The 19,780-nt window shown below is 37.6% G+C and overlaps 1 protein-coding gene across 2 annotated transcripts in view; it reads left to right on the forward strand.

Moving 5' to 3' along the window:
• Nucleotides 1-19,780, forward strand: part of MAST2 (microtubule associated serine/threonine kinase 2) — a 146,499-nt gene that overhangs the window by 32,648 nt on the left and 94,071 nt on the right. The window contains exons 2-3 of one of the 2 annotated variants that reach the window (XM_019474157.1): nucleotides 649-680; nucleotides 8,492-8,698. In XM_019474157.1, the coding sequence (XP_019329702.1) occupies nucleotides 649-680; nucleotides 8,492-8,698 (239 nt within the window). The remainder of the gene's footprint in view (nucleotides 1-648; nucleotides 681-8,491; nucleotides 8,699-19,780) is intronic. The other variant, XM_009287316.2, reaches the window with a different exon arrangement.

The raw sequence follows: 19,780 nt of genomic DNA on the forward strand, positions 1-19,780 counted from the left end.
GCTGTCTGTGCCTTGTGGATGCTCGTGGTTTATTTACTCAAATAAAAACCTTAAAATTCCCCCTTTTCCTTTGCTTTTGCTGCTTAGGTGCAAAATGCTGCTTTTAAGCGGGAGTTGCATTTCATTGGCCTTGGATTTTTTCTGATAATATATAACACAAGTAATGTGTACGTCTGAAAAAACCCAAAAGCCACCCTGTTGCATTAATTTTTCCTTTTGGTGAGGATGTGAGAACATACATGCAGCAGATGCTAGGCATATTGTGTACCACACTTCTGGAAGTGGTTCGGGTATGATGCTGATGAGGTATGTAGGACAGAATTAATTCCTGCCTTATCTATGTTCAGGCTTGAATTTCAAAGTTATATTTGCTTTGTTGAGTGCTTATGATTTTGGGACTGCAAAGACAATGATTATTCAGGCAAAGTGAGTAACTTTTGTACCCCAGACTACTGTGCTATGAATGTGTGCAGATTCACCTCTTATGCGTAGCAGTGCTGTGCACGGTTATACACTGAGCATGTGTTCAGAAATGGTCAGCTTATTATTAATTTTGCCTCAGTCATTTATTGATGAATAAATCAGTAATATATAATAACAAGTAAAATTAACTCAAGGTTTTCATTCTTTTTTTTTTTTTTTTTCCAGAAGGAGCTCAGTCTCCCCAGAAGAGGAAGCTTGTAAGTATAATTATTCTTTATTCATCACTTGGTTTGTCTTGAACATATATAGCAGTTCAATTGTGGAAATCATTTAAATGGGCAGATACTCTGGTTTCTCTGTTAGCATTTTCAAGAGTCTGTGATGCACTTGGAAACAGCTAGCTTGCATTTCTCAGAGACTGAGGCCTCTATTCATTTCCTTAAGTGTAGTAGGAAAAGTAGTAGTAGTGTAAGCTTACTTCTAATTATCAGCTGGAGCTGATCGTGATATGGAAGTAGCTGTGGTGTTGAGTGTTGCTTGCACGGACATGGCTGAAGTGACTCCACAGAAGTCACTGATTATTTATGTGATATGGACAACTTTGATCACTGCTCTTCAAACAGTCTGTTGACAGAAGTCTAAGTACACAGCTCCTGGGTCATGCAGGTCAGGTGTTTGCGGAGCAGTGTAATAGAGATATTTCGACAAAGTAGCAAATGTTGGGAAAAGTAGGCTTTTAAAAATGTGGTTTAAACAAATAGCAATTTTTTTTAATACATTATGATGTTTAAAGAATTTTAGTGAACTAACTTGTGTGTTAATGATATTATGAGAGCTTAGCTTTTGCTATGATTACAGATTTATGGTGGAAGAAATTGCATTATTGATTGCATTATATAAAAGAAAAAGCTTTTGTACTGCCTACTATTGCGTTATGATTTAAAATTGTTTCCCAAAGCTTGTAGACTACAGACACGAAGCTCACAAAAGCATATAACCTTTCTTCCTCAGGTTTCTGGTTCTAATGAGAAATGATTTTCAGTCTTTCAATGTAAGCTATCCCCTTTGTATAAGAAACAGTGTTTGGAAAATGCTGTGTAGCACCAGTGATTCAGGGCTGAACAATACATTGGATCAAAAGGCCTTCTTTTTTTAAATGGGGCATGACCAGACCTTTTTGTTTAGTTCATATGACAATGGTAAACCAGTCAGGGAGTTATTTAAAGAACATGAAACACTGGCCGATTTTTTTTTTTTTTTTAACTGGTGTGCCTTAAAGGCTAGCTTAACTGTATTTGGTAGATTTTTAAGAAAGGTGGTGTTCATGATTTGAAGATTGTGAAGGTTCTTTGAACAAATGGTGGAGCAGTGAGTTACCAGTAAGTTTTTTGTTTAATGTAACTTAGATATTTTTGTACAAAACTTTTGGAATTGAAATTGAGGATGCCAGAGATATTCCTTTCCCTTGTTCAAGCGTGGAGGTGGGTATGATGCAAAACTACTCATGTATTTACATTTGAAATATCTGAGATACAAATGAAGTGCTTCAAATGTGTAGTGTTTTATTTAGTAGTAACTAAACAGAATGACTGAATGTTTTATTTCTATATTGACTTAACACCTTCAGTTTTCATTACTTCACTTTAGTTTTCTTCCACAAGTTAAGTGCCTTTTAAGCCATCATTATGTGAAGAAATTTAGCAACCTGTGTCAAGAAGATCCAGGCCATAAATTTTAAGCACAAGGTTGCTTCAGTCTCTACTAGCGAGACTGAAAATCTATGAAGAATTGAAATGTCTTCAGTTAGTTGCCTGTGTTATCTACTTGATTATTTGATTGCAGTTTCTGGAATTACAGATTCTGTAGTCAATTCTACCAAATGATTTCTTGTTGTTTGAAAAGTTTAACTATTTAAGAAGTCAGTGGTGCATTGTGGCTTGTGTATATTTGATGTGGTACTGTTAAGCATATAGGTTTACTGAAAAGGCTCTTGTGGAGCTGATGTACATGATTTGCATATCCCAGTATCAGAGTGCTTACCTGATTTAAAACAATCCACTCTTAGTCTTCGAATCAGGAATTAGAGAAAGTCATATCAAGAAAGGGAATAATTATAATATGCATGTGTGTATATATATGTTAAAAATACACATATAATACGTATAAATTTGTTCAACCATTCTGTCAAAAAGGGTGGCCTAACGATGTGCACTTAAATACGGAGCGTAGGCAGTTCCCAGTTCTTCTGGAGGCTTTTCCTCTGCTTGTATCAACTTAACAGTGAACCTCATAAGCAAAAATAAATTCTGAAAATAAAATTTATTCTGAAAAGCTGTTGTGCTGTAGCTAATGAGTAGGGATAGTTATGGATGTAGCTAGGTCCTGATTCATTGACGGTCATTCATTGACTTTTGTTCACCGACAGGAGCAGAAGCAGGAATTGACAGAAGGATGAAGTATCTGGCTTGCAGCCAGAAACCCTCAAGAGGTGCATCCATTTTCTGCACAAACTCCAGCCTTTGTAGCAGTTCAGTAGCAATTGTATTATATAGAAATATACAGCCACTCAGCATTTTTCTGTGTGCTAGTCTGGAGGTTGGGGTGCATCTACTACTGTAAAAAGATCATATTTGGGGAGGAAGTCATTATTTTCCAGCCAGCCAGTAGTAGAATAAAGACTTGATTATTACTGCTTGCTACGTGATTGCTTTGGTTGATTGTTAAGTTAGAAAGGTTTTAGACTATGGATTAGCTAGGGTATTTGTCATTACTGAATGGAGAAGGGCAAGCTCTTCCTGACAATGCTTCTAACTTTATCCGACTCTCATTGCTTCATATTTGCCTGGGTCAGTATTAGTAGTCTCTATTTTTCTGCAGGAACTGATTGTAGGCATGGACAACAACAGTTGCTATGCTTGTTTGTACTAAGGAAAAGGAGTGGAGTTAGATGTCTCAGTATTTTTGGCAGAAAAGCATGAGGAATTTTGTCACCTAAAGAAGGTCTTGGGTAGAAGCTGAAGAGAATGAATGGTGGGATGGAGCCTGTGAAGTCTGTTGATTAGCGACTCCGCTTCCATATTAGCGGAAGGGAACACAAGCACACCGTAAATGATGGCTTTGCCCTTGGAGATCTTGCAGTCTAATCTTGAAATAATCAGCACAGAGTGAGCAGGCATGTAAAACAGATGGGGGAATTGTATGCAGGGTGACATTAAGAGGAATGCCTGATTATTTAGATGCCTATTACCCTAGATAGCTAAACGTAAAATTTTCTAAAAAGAAAATATTGCTTTCCCACAGTATATCTAAATTTGAAAAGAGTAATTTCCTCAGCAAACTAAATTTGCTAAACCAGTTTTTAGTTTCAGATGCAAGTTATTTTTATTAATTCTTTCCTGCTTTCAAACATCTGTATCAAATATACTTTTAAAGTCTGTATACGAACGGAAAAGGAACACGGAGGCATAAGAAACATGAAAAATAATTATAATCCAGAATATATCCAGTAAAAAGACACATTTAAATCAAATATTACAAACTGCTGTTTTGGTGGTGATAGATGCTGATAAGAAATAGTATTTACCTCAAGTTTTTATGTCTGTCTTTATGAAACGTGGTAAGCAACCTAACAGTGTTTGCTAAAGACGTGTGCAAGGCTTTTATGGTGGTCTTTTTTCCTTCTAATCTCTTTTTAAGGCAATTTATGTCCACTGTGGGGCTCGTTTTCTCTCTTTCTCTCCCTCCTTCCCTGCCCTCCCCTTCTACTTATAAACTTCCAAAGGTTCTTAGTTTCTACAGCCCTAGACATTTCATAGGGTTGTTTCATTAAGCAAGTCTTCAACATAATTTGTTAAACTTACCCCCAGCTATAAAATAACACACAAACACACCAAGGAATTTCTTTGGGAGGATATGCTGAATACCAGTTTATATCAGTTTCTACTTGTATTCTTTTTAATGCTTAGACCTTGGAAACAACATCAAGTTTGATGGCAGAAAAAAAAATTCTGGCCTTTAGTGCTGGTTTATGTCTTTATCTTGCCATGCTCAGGTGCTGTGGGAATTTCCTCTGTATCTGCAGAGAAATGGAGTATATCATTCTGTTTCTGCTCGTCTTGGCGGGTAAGCGTTTCTGCTGGGGATTGATCGATGCTGTTTCCCTGCCAGGAGCAAGTGCTGTGCCTCAAGCGTGGAGAAGCCAAAGTGCTGGAATTGGAGGAAAAAAAATGGTTCTGAAAAGGAGTAGGGACTTTTGCTACTTTTGCACTCTGTTCTATCTTGGATCTGGAAATAGAGTAAGAAATAATGCCTCCATTCAATGCTTTTTATAGATGGGGAGAGAAAAAGGTGGTATTTTCTAACCACTCCATCCTTCTCTGAGCTGCATAGAAGCAGCTCACAAGCAGTAGATCAAAAATAACTCGGTGCTCTTAAGCTGATATGTGGGGCTGGCTCTGGAGGTGGAACGTGCTGAATTATTCCTGCTGGGCTCCATAGGAGTGTTGCTATTTGTATATTAGGCTTTAAAAGTAATTTGAAAACATTGTTTCTATTAAAAAAGTGATTTAGTGAATAAGGGGGATTTTAGTGTTCTGTATATACTGTAATCCCAGAGACAAAGAATTTATGGAGGTTTTCATCAAGGATTTAAAAGTGAGAAAAGTCTTTTGTGCAGTTTTTATTATCAAGTTTCCACTACTTAATCCAGGTTCTCATTTAATAAGTATAATAAAATTATACCTAACATACCAAATTTGTACCTTTTGTTGCTTGCTGTGCGTTCTAACTCTGAAGGCACGGTGTGGGGGGGCAGTGGCTCTGGTTGTTTAAGGAACAGCAGCCCTGGGCACCCTGGACCTTACTTTTGAGACTGGTAGTTTGTTCTCCTGATGGGACATAGCCATTGAGAGGTTGTGATCTTGTAGTGTGGGGCACTCCTGCTGTGATTTGGATCATGGGAGGATCTGAAGATATGAGCTGTAATCTGGAATTTGACTTGGTTGATGAGTACTTGTGAATAGCAGTCTTTACCTGCCTAAATAGTCTTTAACACTTTAAAGTCTATCAAAGATATATATTTGGAATTTTTGTGGGAAACCTACCTTCTTACAAATATACATTTAAAAATTGTTGGACATTATTTTGGGACAGTTTTGTTACTAGCATGAAATTGATTTTGAGCTGATTAAAATTACCATTTGCAAACAAAAATGCAAGACTTGCATTGTACAAGGGAACATTGTCTCCTAATGAAGGTGTTTCCCCGCCACCCCCTCTTTCAGCATTTGTCTCCCCAGGCTGCTGCAATTGCGTTGCTGTGTTTTCGGTGCTAGAATCCATAAAGTTTGTAGCTGAAACACAGCTTGGGAGTTACAGGAAGGTGTTTTAAGATTAAAGTTGTGCGTGTTCTTAAGGGGATTGATTTCTGAAAAAGAGATGGTTCAGATGTTCCCCCGCCGGTCGAGAACAGCTGCTCTTTGCACCGCTGATGACTCTGCACGGGCTTTGGGTGGGAGCAGTGACTCTATTCCTATCGCAGTGTGAGTTTTCAAGCTGCTGTGTGAGATTTCTGCCAGAATCCTTTCAAGTGTGCCATTGCTCCCTTTGGCTTTACGCTTTCCTTTTGATTTGGTGAGAGCGACTGTTCCTGCTCTGTGAAGCCCAGGAGAAGTTTGTCGCTGATTTGCTGTGGGCACAGCCTGAGTGTGTCAAGACCATATTGCTGGCTGCGTGATGGGTCAGATGGCTAGTTTGTGTCCTGGACTTTTCTGTGCCTTCATTTCGTACTGGTGGGCTTCATTTCCTTTCTCTGGATGCTATGAATAGACTTGTAGAAAGTTGTGGGTTTTTTTTTTTTTAAATAATTAGGTTTTTGACATGAGCCGTGTGATTAATCTGGACCATTACTGAACTCCTGAGGTCTCAGTGACACTGGGGGTACATGAAGAGCTTGGAATTGCACTGATTGTTCTGTGCTCTGCGTTGGAGTGATAACGGTGGGCTCTCGTTCCCGGCTCTAAGCCTCTTATGCTGGGAAGAAACATAGTGTACCAGCACAATGATGAAACGGAGGAAACAGAGGCTTGGATCCCCGTCTCTGCGGATCCAGTAAGTCCAGTAAGGGCTGTTGTGAAAAATAAATTGTACTTAAACATTTCAAATTGAAACTATGACAAAAAACAAGCCAGAATTTTCTGTGGCCAATAGACATTGCTTTTGTTTGTTAGAACTGTCTTTATCTGTCATGCTTATTTGGCTGTACATGAAATTTCATTTGGAAGCTTTAACATTTTACTTTTGTGGAGCATTTACTGTAAAGTATAGCCAAAAAAGAGCAATATTTAAATGTTTTTAAATGGAGTACATTGTGGTTAGATTTTGTACCAAGCATTAATTAATGTAGTAAAACTGAATGTTTGTAACTCTGTCTTTCTAGTTTGATCACTCTTCAGATTTAAAAAAGTACTTTTAATAATCTGCCAGAAAGCTGCCACAGGGCTCAAATCTACAGAAACCTTTGCTACCTTTATTATCTTTTTAAATTAAGAATGCTATTGAAAACCTTTAGATTCGATGCAAAAAATCTTTATTTACGTTGCCGCATGTATTTCTACAAATGAAATTTAAACAAGTAATTCCTTTTTAATGCTTGCGTCCTGTATGAATGCTTTGAAATCTACTAATGAAAACTGCTATTTATGATGTTTGTAATTATATTTATTATTTTATTAATTAAAATTAAGGAAATTGTATATTTAATACTATGTGTATAAGTAGAGGAGGTTAAAAGAATCTATCATATAGTCAGTGAAGGGAGGAGCAGGTTAAGAGGCAGGCTTAACCTTTTCTGTCAGCGAACTGTAAAGCTCATCAGCTGTTTAAGCAGAGATTGCTAGTGGGGAGGATTTCCAATGTGTAAAGGTTACTTACTGATAAGTATTTGGATTCATTAGGAAATCTAAAGCAAGGAACGTTGACAAACATGCTTGACTTCAGGACTTTCAGTGTAAAGTGTCTGAATACTAAACAAAACTGAAGCATGCCCCAGATTTCCCTTTTGCTCATTTTTATGCTTAAATATGGTAAATAGAAACTTTTCTCATCCCTCAATCAAAATCTAAGTTATAGTTGTAAAAATATGGTAGCACTAGTTTGTATTCTAATGCATAATCACACTTTATAATACCAATATTTGTAAGTTAACTTTTACTTTATTTCTAGTGAAGGACATCTCATTGTGTACAGTTCAATAAAGTAGGTGTTAGAACCGCTTTTTTATGTTTATGTAGAAGTCTGTTTGCAGCTTTTTGGAAAGCAGCTACTTTGAGAAATTTTCTGTGCTCTCTGTGTATACAAATACGTGTTGGCTGCTAACCCTGCGAAAGCAGAATAGTTTACAGAACTGAGCACAGAGCTGAGAATCAATGTCCTCAGCTGTAATCCTGATACTGCCATGGATGTGCTATGGACCAGTCACTTAACCTCCTTGTGCCTCAGTTTCCCCGTTGCTAAAATTAGAATAAAGCCATTTTGCAGTGCTGCTTTCAGGCTTAATTAGTTGTTGTTATAAAACACTGTCAGTGCTAAATGCTGTTTTCTAGTTAACAGTTCGTGTAATTCGTGTTTTCACAGTTGCGTATTTCTATTGTTGCCATAGCCTGGTGTGGAACCATGGCTCCCAAATTGTGAAGGCTATGACATAAATGGTCCATGTCTGTTACTGGTGCCATTGTCAACTTTGTTAATTTTTCTCATTTAAATGTTTTACATTAAGGATTGACAGGGGTGTGTGTTCCAGAAAGCCTGAGAATCACTACAAAAAAGAATTTGGATAATTCCAGACTGGAAGATTTTCATAGTGGAAAAACAATGTTGACTAGATATTATATTGACTGACAAATACATTTGGGTTTGGATGATAATCAAAGGGATGACTGACTTAGTTTATTGCATTTATTAGGAAGATATAACTTGTATTTTGGAAGTATCTTTTTTTTTTTCTTTATTGAAACAGAAGATGTGATATTGACCCTGATTTATTTTTTTTTCTACCGTGGTACCTTGTCAGAATCTCCTCTCCTTTGTACTCCCACTGCCGAGGAAGTGATGTTCATCAGCACATGTTCTCTCCTACATCTGCTCCAGGTCTGCAGCACCTTAAATTCCCGTTTAGTGCTGATTGTGCACTTGTTACTTCTCCTCTAGTATTTTACCTGAACTCACAACCCCAGAGCAGTCCATCTAGTCCATGCTACAGTCATCCTTTTCAGTGGAGGTAAGGAGAAGTATCAACTAGAATTTCTAACAGTTTGGTGTTGGTGTAACCATTTATGAACTTACCAGCTTTATAGTTTAAGAGAATAATCTCTAGCAGAAGGGAACAGCCTTGTAGTTGTAGTTTACTTCCAGACACTTAGGGTTCAGGTTGATGTTGCTTGTTGGTACAATTTTTTCTAGTTCATGTGTAGTTTAAGGCCCTACATAGGGAAGAACATAAAATTAATTGAGGAATGGAAACCTCTCTACCTGTGTGCGCATGCAAATTCCTGTTTGTACCTTGTGCTAGCTTCTAAGTGCATGTGCAACTTGTACCATGGAGCAAAGGAACCCTCACAGGTGTTGTTGACGTCAGGAAAACCAACTTAAAAGTAAAACAGCCTAGAGTGGGGTCCTTAAAAATACGTGCCTAGAATAGGGGGTCTGTGCTAACGTATTGTGCTCTGTTCTATTTGCTGTAAATCCACATTAGTTTCTTACAGAAGCTAGCAGGCTGAAGCCTCTGTCTCCAGACACAGGGTCTACAAAGGATAACGAGTAAAATCAAGCCTGTTGTTAGGAGGCTTAAATATGGGGTACAAGAGTTTGTAAACCGTAAAAAGTCCAAACCAGCTCAGTTTGTATTAAAGCATTTGAGAGCTTGGCTGATGTATTTTTCCTTCAGGAATAGCCCTTCCTCCATGTTGTGCTATTATGGAACATGTATGGCCATCAGCAGCCCCAGTGGAAACCTTCAGCTTCTTCACTAAGAAGAAACTTCACCCAGTGAAATAGTCACTGACAAAGGCTAACACAAGCTAGAGATCTTTGTGTGTGCGGTTATGAAATCGGAGCTCGGTGGTACCTACTTAAAACTAGAGCCATCAGAGGACTCGTTTTGAAGTTCACATGCTGCAGTGTGGATGTAGCCGGTCAAATTTCAGTTACTCATCAGGTGGTAATGCAATAGCCTCTGAATCTAGACTGTTATTTCAGAGGGAGATTGCTCTTTCTGGCCAGCTCTGGTAGGAGTAACAAGAAAATGAGAAGTTGAGCTATTTTAGGCATCTATCCCTCTAATGGAGAGTAACATATATTACATCTGTTGGGTGGAAATCAGGTTGTCAGCAAAGGAAAGGGATGTTGCATGTGTCTGTACTCGGTGTATTGTGCACTGCCATGAAGAGAGAGGTGGTTGCCCAGCGTACCTGCTGCTTTCCCTGCATGTTGGGCAGCATTTGGTGAAAATTCTTACTATGGTGCTCATTTTGGCAGCACTTGCAGTGAAGTGAAGGGCAGTGACTAAAAAGCAATCTCAACATTTTAGTGTCATTGTCATCAATATAATTTTGAATTATTTTTTGTTATTTAAAAGCTGGTATTGGGTAATGTTCCTTTACAAGGGTGATTAAAAGTGATTAAATGCTGTTTAGCATTAGGGGTAATTAACAGACTCGTAAGTAGTAATTAATTATCAAAATCAGATTACTGTTAAAGTCAATTGAGAACTCTTCTTTTTGGAGAGGAGATCTAATGATTATTGATTATTTTCAAAAGCCTTTTTGGTACTTACTGCTTTTTTTTCTCTGAGTATCCTTCAATCTTCAGGCTTTTGACATGGGCTAGTGAATAATTTTCTCTTTAAGAATAGTTCACATAAAAGTCTTAGTGTCAAGTTATAGTCCACTGTTACTATGGACTCTTCTTGATAATAACATTTTTCACATATGGGGACCTTCCAGCCATCTGCTCTTTAAATACTGAATGGTTGATGATTCACAGATACATAGCACTGTGTAAGAGCTTAGGCCTACTATAATAACTTTTTATTTTTGTCCTTGTTGCTTTCACCTGTGCAGCTCTTGATCCTGTTTTATCCTGTCTGTCTTTGTTGTAGTTTTGTTTACTTGGTTACGGTACCAGTGATAGCCATTCCTGCTTGCTTAGAGCAAACGTTCATCTTGGCAAGTTATTAGCATCATTGATCTACTCAGCTTAACACCCTGAGGTTAGCCAGGCTGTGGTTCATTTCCATTGCTATGCAAGTGATACTAGGAACTGGTGGAAAATGTAGCTAGAAAAGTGTATGCCTTAATGTTAACTCTTTCTCATTTTTTACCATCTGTATATTGTGTTCGCAAGTATCTACATAGGTTTCCCCTTCTTGCCTATTTTTCATGGTGTCATTGATATTTTTACATGAATGGATGAACAACTGTTGGTGCAACTGATGTCAAGTGTTTTCTACAGCTAGCATGGAAGTTCACGGCTTCTGAAAGAATTAATCTAATTAAGAGTGAAAATATTTTATATATAGCCTTTGAACAATTGAAAATAATGTAAACCTTTCAAAAGAGTAAAAGGAAATGTGAAGTGGCAAGATTACAATAAAAATAAATTGATAGCAGGTGGAATAAGACTGCTATAGTTGATGCAGCCATGGGTTGGAATTAAGGTCATGTATCTTTAGGAAGAAAAGAGAATGATGTCCAAAATTAAACTGAAGTATTGGCTCTCATATTTGGGATCTGGCTTGCACTCTTCTAGGGGTAGCAGGGAAGTCAAATTACTGAAGAAGAAAATGAGGCCATGTTTCACAGCTGGTCCTCTTTATGAGTTGGCAAGTCTTTGTACACCCATATTTGTCCTTTAATCGAAATATAGATTTACAGCATTTCTTGATATCAAGTTGCTTAAAAGATGTCATGGATTAATTGTTGTAACTTAGAAGTGATGGGCCTTGAGATTAAAGGAACATGCATTTCCCCCCGTTTCAAAAAAATGCTACACTTTCTGTATCACCCTCAGCAAGATATAAACTAGTTTCAATACTTCGAGAAATGCATTCATTTGTTTGTGGTAACAAGGGTGAATGTGTCCAGGTGCTGTATTTCTGGCCTCTCCGGGTGCTGCAGGTGAGGTGAAGTCTCAGTGGAAATTTGCTTTATCCTAACAAATCAAGGGAAGAGTTGGGTTCAGCTGGATTATTGAAGGGATATTTTCTCATGCTATTTTGATTTCATGAATTTATGCCAGTTGTGGAACATGTTCTTATAGGGATGTATGGTAGAGATTATTTTTATAGGAATGTTTTCCCTTGGAGATTCTAGCCTTAATAAAGTCTATTGATGATAACTATTAATTTTTTATAGCTTTGCAGAGTAGTTTCATGGATTTTTTTCTAGCCTGTACAAAACCTGGTCACCATTTCTGAATGCGAGGGTGGTCAGATCCTTGCCGTCTTATTTAAGTAAAACAAAATGGGAAACCTAATGTTACTCCAAAACACTAAGCACAGTACATAATTACTTGATCAGTGTGTAATTACAATGTTATGAGTTTTATACAGTTAGGATTTTATGGACATCTGTGATACAATTTAAGAACATATTAATTTATTTACATAAAACCCCTATTCTAGGAAACAAGCATTTAATCAATAACTGTGGTAAGTAACAAGAATATATGATACATAGATGTTCAACAAATGTACCGGGAGAGTTGCCTGCCTTTATTTAAAGACTTTTTTGTATAAGCTGTTGCAGTGGATGAGGGGAGACCTATATTTAGAGCTATGGGCTTGTTGGGTGCGTGAGTGTGGTTCAGCATGCAGCGTCCTCAGTGAGTCTGCTCTGTTGCAGTAAACAGATGGGCTTCCTGGACGTCGCAGGGTGCTGGTCAGCTCACCTTCACCACGGGGTGGGGATGGAGACATCCGCCTTGTTTGAACGGGGTCTCCTCTTAGACTGTGATGGTTGTTCTTATGTATCGGGATTGCTGGTGTGTCTTGATGAGGGTCTTGTAACTCCAGTCCTTCTACTTCAAGGCAAGTGCAGAAATTCCTTCCATAGTATAAGGATGTATTCTTGGCACGCGCATCCCCAGATCACCTGTGGTTTAGGTTTTGAAGACTATATATATTTTACAACAGCAGGGCAGCACGTGTAAACAGGAGAAGTTCCATATTTTTGGGGAAGATAAAAAACATTTCAGAATTCAGACTTGATGAGGTTCTTTATATTTTTATTTTGAAATACCTCAAGGCTTGTTGAGAGTTGGTGATGGTTTCCTATCTCTACTTAAATTTCCTTTTAGTTTAAAGTCACTTGATACAGGTTTTAAGAGTTTATTTTAGTTGGAGTTTCCTATTTGACAAATGTCAAAGGATTAATGAAGACAATTATATTCAGCTTGAATGACGTTTGGAAATTGTTCTGTTTTTGCAGCAAGTGATATCTTCCTGTTTTAGTGCTTGAATTGGTACAGGTTCTGCTTTCTCAAATGTGCTAAATAATTGGTCAGAGTTGACTGCAAGGCAGTATAATGTCACTTTTGGAAACAACGTAGATAAGCAATTCAGGAATAATGAGTAACAGAACAACTTTGTGAATGTATCGTCATGCATAATGTGAAATGGTGAATTTTGAGTAGGTAATCTTTTGGCAACTGAATTGTAATCTACATCTCACATTGAATGAATGAATGAGTTTCCCAAAATTAATTTCTTTTTTAATGGAATTTTCTCTCTTTATTCCTTTTCTTTTGTACCAGTTATTATTCTTGGGAATAGTTTTTCCCATCTAGGAGATGGAGACTACAAGGGAGGGACTTATTGGTGATACCTAAAACTCTACAGGCTCAGATAACTTTTTTTGTCTTTTCTTACGCTGATTGGAAACTGTCCATTTGCTTGCCACATGGTTGGAAATATTCAGGCATGGTAGCCTGCATGGTATAATCTTTTCATGTGAAGACATTATGTAAACGCTAAAATCCCTGTGTCCTGCCTGGAGTTGCAGCAGCAGAAGAGTTAAACCCTGGGGTTTGGAGCCTGAGGTGTGAATTCTTGTCTTGTTCCAGGCTCACCGTTTGGCTGCCCTCCGTGGGACCACTTGTAAAGGATAACCTGGTGGTTTGACCTGGGAAATCAGAGGCTCCCAGGGGGGAGTATGTACTTGTGACTTCAGAAGTTGGGGAGCTTTAATGTTTGCTAGCCATTTCACCTATAAACCAAGTGGTTCATAACTGAATTTTCTGTATAATTGTGTTTGAAGGCTGTGATCTGCTGGTACACCTGCATATGAACTGACTCATTTACTACCCCTGCACTATTCAAAGAGTTTGGGATGGCTGGGACAAGCTAGCAACTTCGAGTGAGGAAGGACAAGCTCAGAAGGTTCTTAAGAGACTGTAGTAAATATTTAAGCTTTTCTTTTTCTGTCCTTATCCTCAAATAATAGTGATTTCCTCAGACAATAGTAGTGTGCTCAGTTCTGTACAAAATTCTTCATTCCACATAGTCTCTCCCTCAAAGACCTTTTGAACTTGAATACAGATACAGAAACAACCCGTGCGCTGAAAGATTCCTGGCAAGGGAATCATTCTGAAAAAGAAATGTATATTCTTAATCAGGCAGTCACGTGTTTATTATTGTTGATAGACAGTTCCATGCATCTTCCAAAACTTGTTTTTAATTGTACTATGAAGCAAGCAGGTGCTGTTTTCAGTTTTGACTTGGAAAATTGGGGAGTGTGCAAACAGGCCCGTTAATATCCCGCACTGAAGCACTAATAGTAGAGACGTACTAATTGCGAGTACCTAGTGTCAATTCAACAGACTTGAGCTGGGGAGAAACAGACATTATATGACATAGCTGCTTGCAATAGCACAGCGACTATTCCTGCCCATGAGCAGGAGATTCCTTTCAGATCTGTTTTCTTAAAAAATTACCGTTTGAAGCCATGAGTTGCAATTTCTAATTTAGATAGATAAACCCTTTAGCAGATCAATATTAAATTGAAAGTGTAAAGAAAGTTTAGAATATAAAGAAGGAAAGAAGATTTCAGGGAAACATTGCACCAGTTTTTAAAATTGTATCGCATTTCAGCTGCGTCTAGCTATCCTGAGCTGTGTTGAACTTTTGTCTCAAATTTAGGCTCTTGTTTGAATATTCAAAACTGTACCATGCCAGAAGGCCTGCAAGAGAGCTTCACCTTCTATAAGGTATCCTTTCTGCTCTCTTTTCTACAGGCTGCATCTGTACTCCCTTTTTCTTCAGTATCTTTTCCTGTTTTTGTTTGTTCATCTAAAATATGCTTGTTCTAGTCCTCCAAGTTCTCTCTTCCCCTCATTTATCTCCTAAAATTTTGCTACCTTGACTAGTGGTTATTATTCTGTCATTCAATCCCTTGTGTGGTACTTGAGAGCATAATCTTCTAACCTAGTTTACATTACACTGTCATTATGAATTATTAATGTTCTAAAATAAAATCTTCAAACAGTAATCTTTGCTGTGGTGAAAGAGCTCTGTGTGCTTTTGTTTTCCTCCCTGTCCTTTCCTTTCTTTAGACCTTCAGGTCTTTAGAGCAGGGATGTTATTGATCCAGCCGTCTGGGAAAGACTTGCTGTGCAATGAGAACTGCCTTGTCACATCTCTGGGCTGAGATAGGCATTTATTTATATAAACACTAAAAAAACCCAAAACAAAAGTTGTGGAAGTAATACTGTTGATTCTGTTAGAAGACCTGCTGCACAAGTAGAAGTGATAATGCACGTTTGGGTTATAGGTTGCCTGAGAAGGTGAATATTATTTTTTGTGCTATTATATTGTTCCTATTTTTGTGTTCCTGTGTTCCTCAGTTTTATTTGTCAATAGATGAGAAATTTAAAATAACAACAGAACAGGTCGTCAAGTTATAATTCTCAGCAAAGTTTTCGGGGAAAAAAAGTTCAACCAAAAGAAATCTGGTAAAAATCCGTATTGGCTTTCCTCCGTGCTTCATTTTAATGCAACTGTTTGTTCATTCAGCTTCCGAGAAGTTGGAAGATTCCAAAATCATTAAACATCCAATTTTCCAAGAGAATCAACGCACAAATATTGACGAGAAGTGTTCCTTTAAGTCATGAATGTCTGCATTGCCCTCACAGAGAACCTGCAATTTGTTTGAACAAAATGGACTTGATTACAGCTGCATTCATCTTTGACATAGAGGAACAGCCCATGGGGACGTGTTCCAGCCTGCACCCCATGGCTTAGTGTGCGCAGCCTCCTCTAATATCAAGATGGATCATAAAACTGTGACCTGTCGCTTCTGCAACTTTCCCCTTCTTATTAAAAATAAGGGCAGCTGCAGACTACATCGTAGAAGGCCACAGTCTTCTTTTTACATACTGTTGTTGTAAGTGGTTGGTATTGTGAACAGTACTTTATTTAATAATTTTGCAAGTCATATTTTCTCTGCAGAAAGTACGTTCTTCGGACAAGCAGGTGGTGTTCATTTGCGTGCATGATCTATGCTGTCTTGGCTTATCTGTTTGTTTAGTAGTTTGTGTGTTTTACCCAATAATTTGAAGAGCTGGGAATATTATTTGCTTTTATTACTAGTTGCATTGTTATAGGTAGGGCAGAAACCTAAATTTGGTTTTGTTAGAAAATATAAAAAATGTGCATAAATTTTGCTTAACTTTTGAATTTTTTTTTCTTCTCCAAATCAATAAAATTTGTATAACGCAAGCTCTACTAATCAAAATTTGAAAGAAAAGAAAGTGAGTATAAGATGAATGTTCCCATTTATCTACATTTTTCTTTACATCTCATATGGTTTAAAAGCTCATTGCTGAGGTGGGCTATGTAAATCATATTTATTTTAAAAATGACCATTCTGTTATATATTTTTGTTTCTAGCTGTATTAGTTTAGATTTATTTGTGCCATTTTTTAATGTGTTACAGTAGAGTGTAGTAAGATTTCACATTGCAAACTTTTATATTTTGTTTTTAGTATTTTAAAATGAATTTTTTTCTGGAGACAGCAGAAATCATTGAGAGTTCCATATCTGTCTATTCTGTACTTTATTTCAAAGCAGAGAATTCATTTTGGGCCAATTTATCTTAACTTACTAAATCTGCTTCTTTGTTCCAGACCTCTAACAAGTATGTCCCTACTTATATATAGGTGGACATACAGGTTAGAAGTCTTACGTGTAAACCAAGTATCTTCATTAGAATAGCTTCTAAATATTATGTATATTTAAGGGAACATTACTTTCGTAATGCATCACCTTTGTGGGTTTCCCAGAATTACTGTAAAACAGTTTATAGAAATGTATCAATCTGTAGTTATATAAAAATCAGTGTTCTGGGCTTGTTCTCATGTTCATTCTGTCTTGTACGTTGTATATTTCTCTGAGGCTTACAATCTTGAGTGGTTTGTTTGCCTGCTGGTTGATGATATGTTATCACGGCTTTCCCAGACTTTAAGATTAAAAGCTAAGCTTTTGCTGTGAAGATTCATATTATTCCAAAGGAATAACTAAAATAGGGACCGATTTCTGTTAAAAATTCATGGCCAAATTAGGATGTAATTCTGTCTTTAAAACTGGATGAATTTTTTATCCCTTTTTTTTGTATACCAGCACTCATGATGTTTCCCAAGCATGGTTTTGATTTCTCATGTCTCTTCTGTACCATGGCTTATTTTGTAAAGTCTATTCTTATCCCATGCTCTAACTTCATTAAGAATTTATGCTTGAAAATGTAAAATTCATCCTCTTAGTCTGTTCATTACAGTAGCATTCTCGTTGCTCCCAGAATAACTCTTCTTAGCCAACATCCTACAAAATAAGCTTTTTGTCTCAGAAAAGCTGTGGTAAATGCAAGGGCTTTACAATATCCTTAACATTTCATCTGAGCCTAAGTGTGTTAACCAAGAAATGAGGAAACAAGCTGCGGAGTGGAAGGCCCTGCACTGGAGAATCAGGTTTGGAGCAAACAGCCTAATTATACCTAGAAACAAATCAGATGGCAGAGGTTGTTTTAGAGTTCAGGCCTGATTTGGTCTTCTGGGTAGTATGCTGTCAAACAGGTGAAAGCACTCCCTGCTAGCTGGTTATCAAGTGTAGCCCCAAGCCTGGAGGTGCCATGTTGATCCTTGGCATGGTGTCTGTCCAGGTTGCTGCCATGAGATGGGCTTTGGATGTTTGCGGTCTTGTATAGATGAGGGGAGCCCTTTTTGCTTTTGTGAGCTAGTAGTTGTGATCTGAGTAACAAAAAGCCCTCTGATTCACCCACTTAAATACAGATCTGTTCCCTCTCTTTGCTGTTTGCTTTGTTCGTTTTACCTTAATTATTTGTGTGTTGTCTTGGTTTGGTTTTAACCATCCACTGGCAGTTGTTCTTCAGTCCTCAATCCCTGTGAAGACACAAAGTGTGCCAGCCGCCTTTGCTGCTCCTTCTTCTCTTAATTTGTCCTTTAAGCTCTGTGCTGTGGTTTCCCTGTGAAACAGAGGGTAATAACACCTGCTTTTTCAAATCTGCTTTGCCGCAGCAGTCTTGGTGGAATGGATTACGGACGATGTCTGTGGAGGACTGTGTGTTACAGTCCTTTGGGATATATACAAAAACCCTGTTACGGGAGAATTTAGCAATAGCCCGGTCTTATTACTCAGCACAGGGAGCCAGAGGTGGAAGAATTCTTCAAAGAACTGAGGCCAATGCAAGTGCTGTACTACTTCACGGAGAGGCTGCTGCAGGTTGGTGTGGCAGGAGAAAGAGATTAAGGTATCTTCCTGTTTGCAAATGCTGTTGCACAGTGAATTCATTAACACTGTATTACAGGTTAGAAAGAAGGTTTTAAGTGCATAATGATAAATAATACATGATAAAGATGAAGGAATGCTATGGTGGCAACAGGAGGCTCAATCTATGTTTTCCTTTGGATAAATTTTGGCTGGTGAAGAGGAGGGAAAATCTTTGGATGAGGACGCTGAGGTTATAGCAGCACTCTGTGATGCTGTGTTTCTCGCGAGTGCTACTGAGTGTCTTCAAGAACATTCTGGATAAAATGTTAGAAGATTTCTGTATAAATGTGGTGAGATTTTCAGAACTGATGTTCAGTGTTGTTATTTTTCAAATAACATTTCTCATTTTTTATGGCATTTGAATCACATATTGAGGTTACATCCGATTAAATCAGACAACTGACACATGAAGAAGACAGGGCTAGGGAAAGAATGTGAGTTCTAGTAACTTATTTAGAGAGGATAATTGACCTTTCCATGGCATCTGAGCCAAATCATCAATTTTGTAAGCTTGAAATAATGTTACGCTTATGTTATATTGAAGTTGCCAAACATTTTACTAGTGTTATTTGGGAAGAATAGTGTTGTGTGGAATATTAGGATACTAGTAAGTGATATTTTTGTAAATAGAAATACAAAGAAAGAATCTTTCTTATTAGATATTCATAGGATTTTGGGCACAATTAACTTTGTGTATTAGCAGTGCTTGCTTCTTATCACTATTTGGTAGTGTTTTCATTTAGAAAAGACTAATCGTGATGATACAGCTGTAGTTAACATCCTCTATATCTGAGTACAATTTTGTAAGTGTTGTTTTAAGACTATGAAATCAGAGCAGTTGCTTATGCTTAAGCTGTGCAATGATATTGCAGTGAATTAGATAGCATTTCAGGCTATCCACTATGATGGCAGCCCCTGTTAATTCAGTAACTGTGCTGGATTAAAGTTACATGAGAAGTTGGCAGCTTTTATTCAGGTATATGAGTGTACAATGCCTGATAGCTAATTCTGCCTCAGTTCAGTAAATGTTTCTGATCCTTTGAATCTTTAACTAGTGCAGTCACTAGGATGTTCCCTGCATGGGAAATGCACACCAGAGGGAAGTTTGGTTGTTCTTCACCCCCAGAAAACTTGGCCATCAGTTCTTAGTTTAATCTCAGATAAATGTGTTTTTGGGAGCCCTTTTACACAGAGGTAGCAGTTGAAATCTGCTTGAACCACTGTAGTAGAAGACTATGGCTCTTTAGTTCTGTATTGGCTTGGTGATTTCTGGAGCTAGGGTGATTTCTGCCAAAAAAGGAAGAAATCTGAGATTGTATAACCTAGCAAATAACGATAGAAAAATGAACCTTAAAGATATATTCAACTTAATGTTTTCTGTCAGACTGTTACTTACATGTCTTGAGATTGCAGTCTGCTCAAAGACAGTCTGTTCTTCATTTGTGTAGGTCACTGTTCAAATAATAATGATGCCCCAAATAGCTTAACACACATCTTCCATGTAGTGATGTTTTTTTTTTTAAA

Source organism: Aptenodytes forsteri, unplaced genomic scaffold (assembly GCF_000699145.1).
Source record: "Aptenodytes forsteri isolate BGI_AS27 unplaced genomic scaffold, ASM69914v1 Scaffold119, whole genome shotgun sequence".
NCBI lineage: Eukaryota > Metazoa > Chordata > Aves > Sphenisciformes > Spheniscidae > Aptenodytes > Aptenodytes forsteri.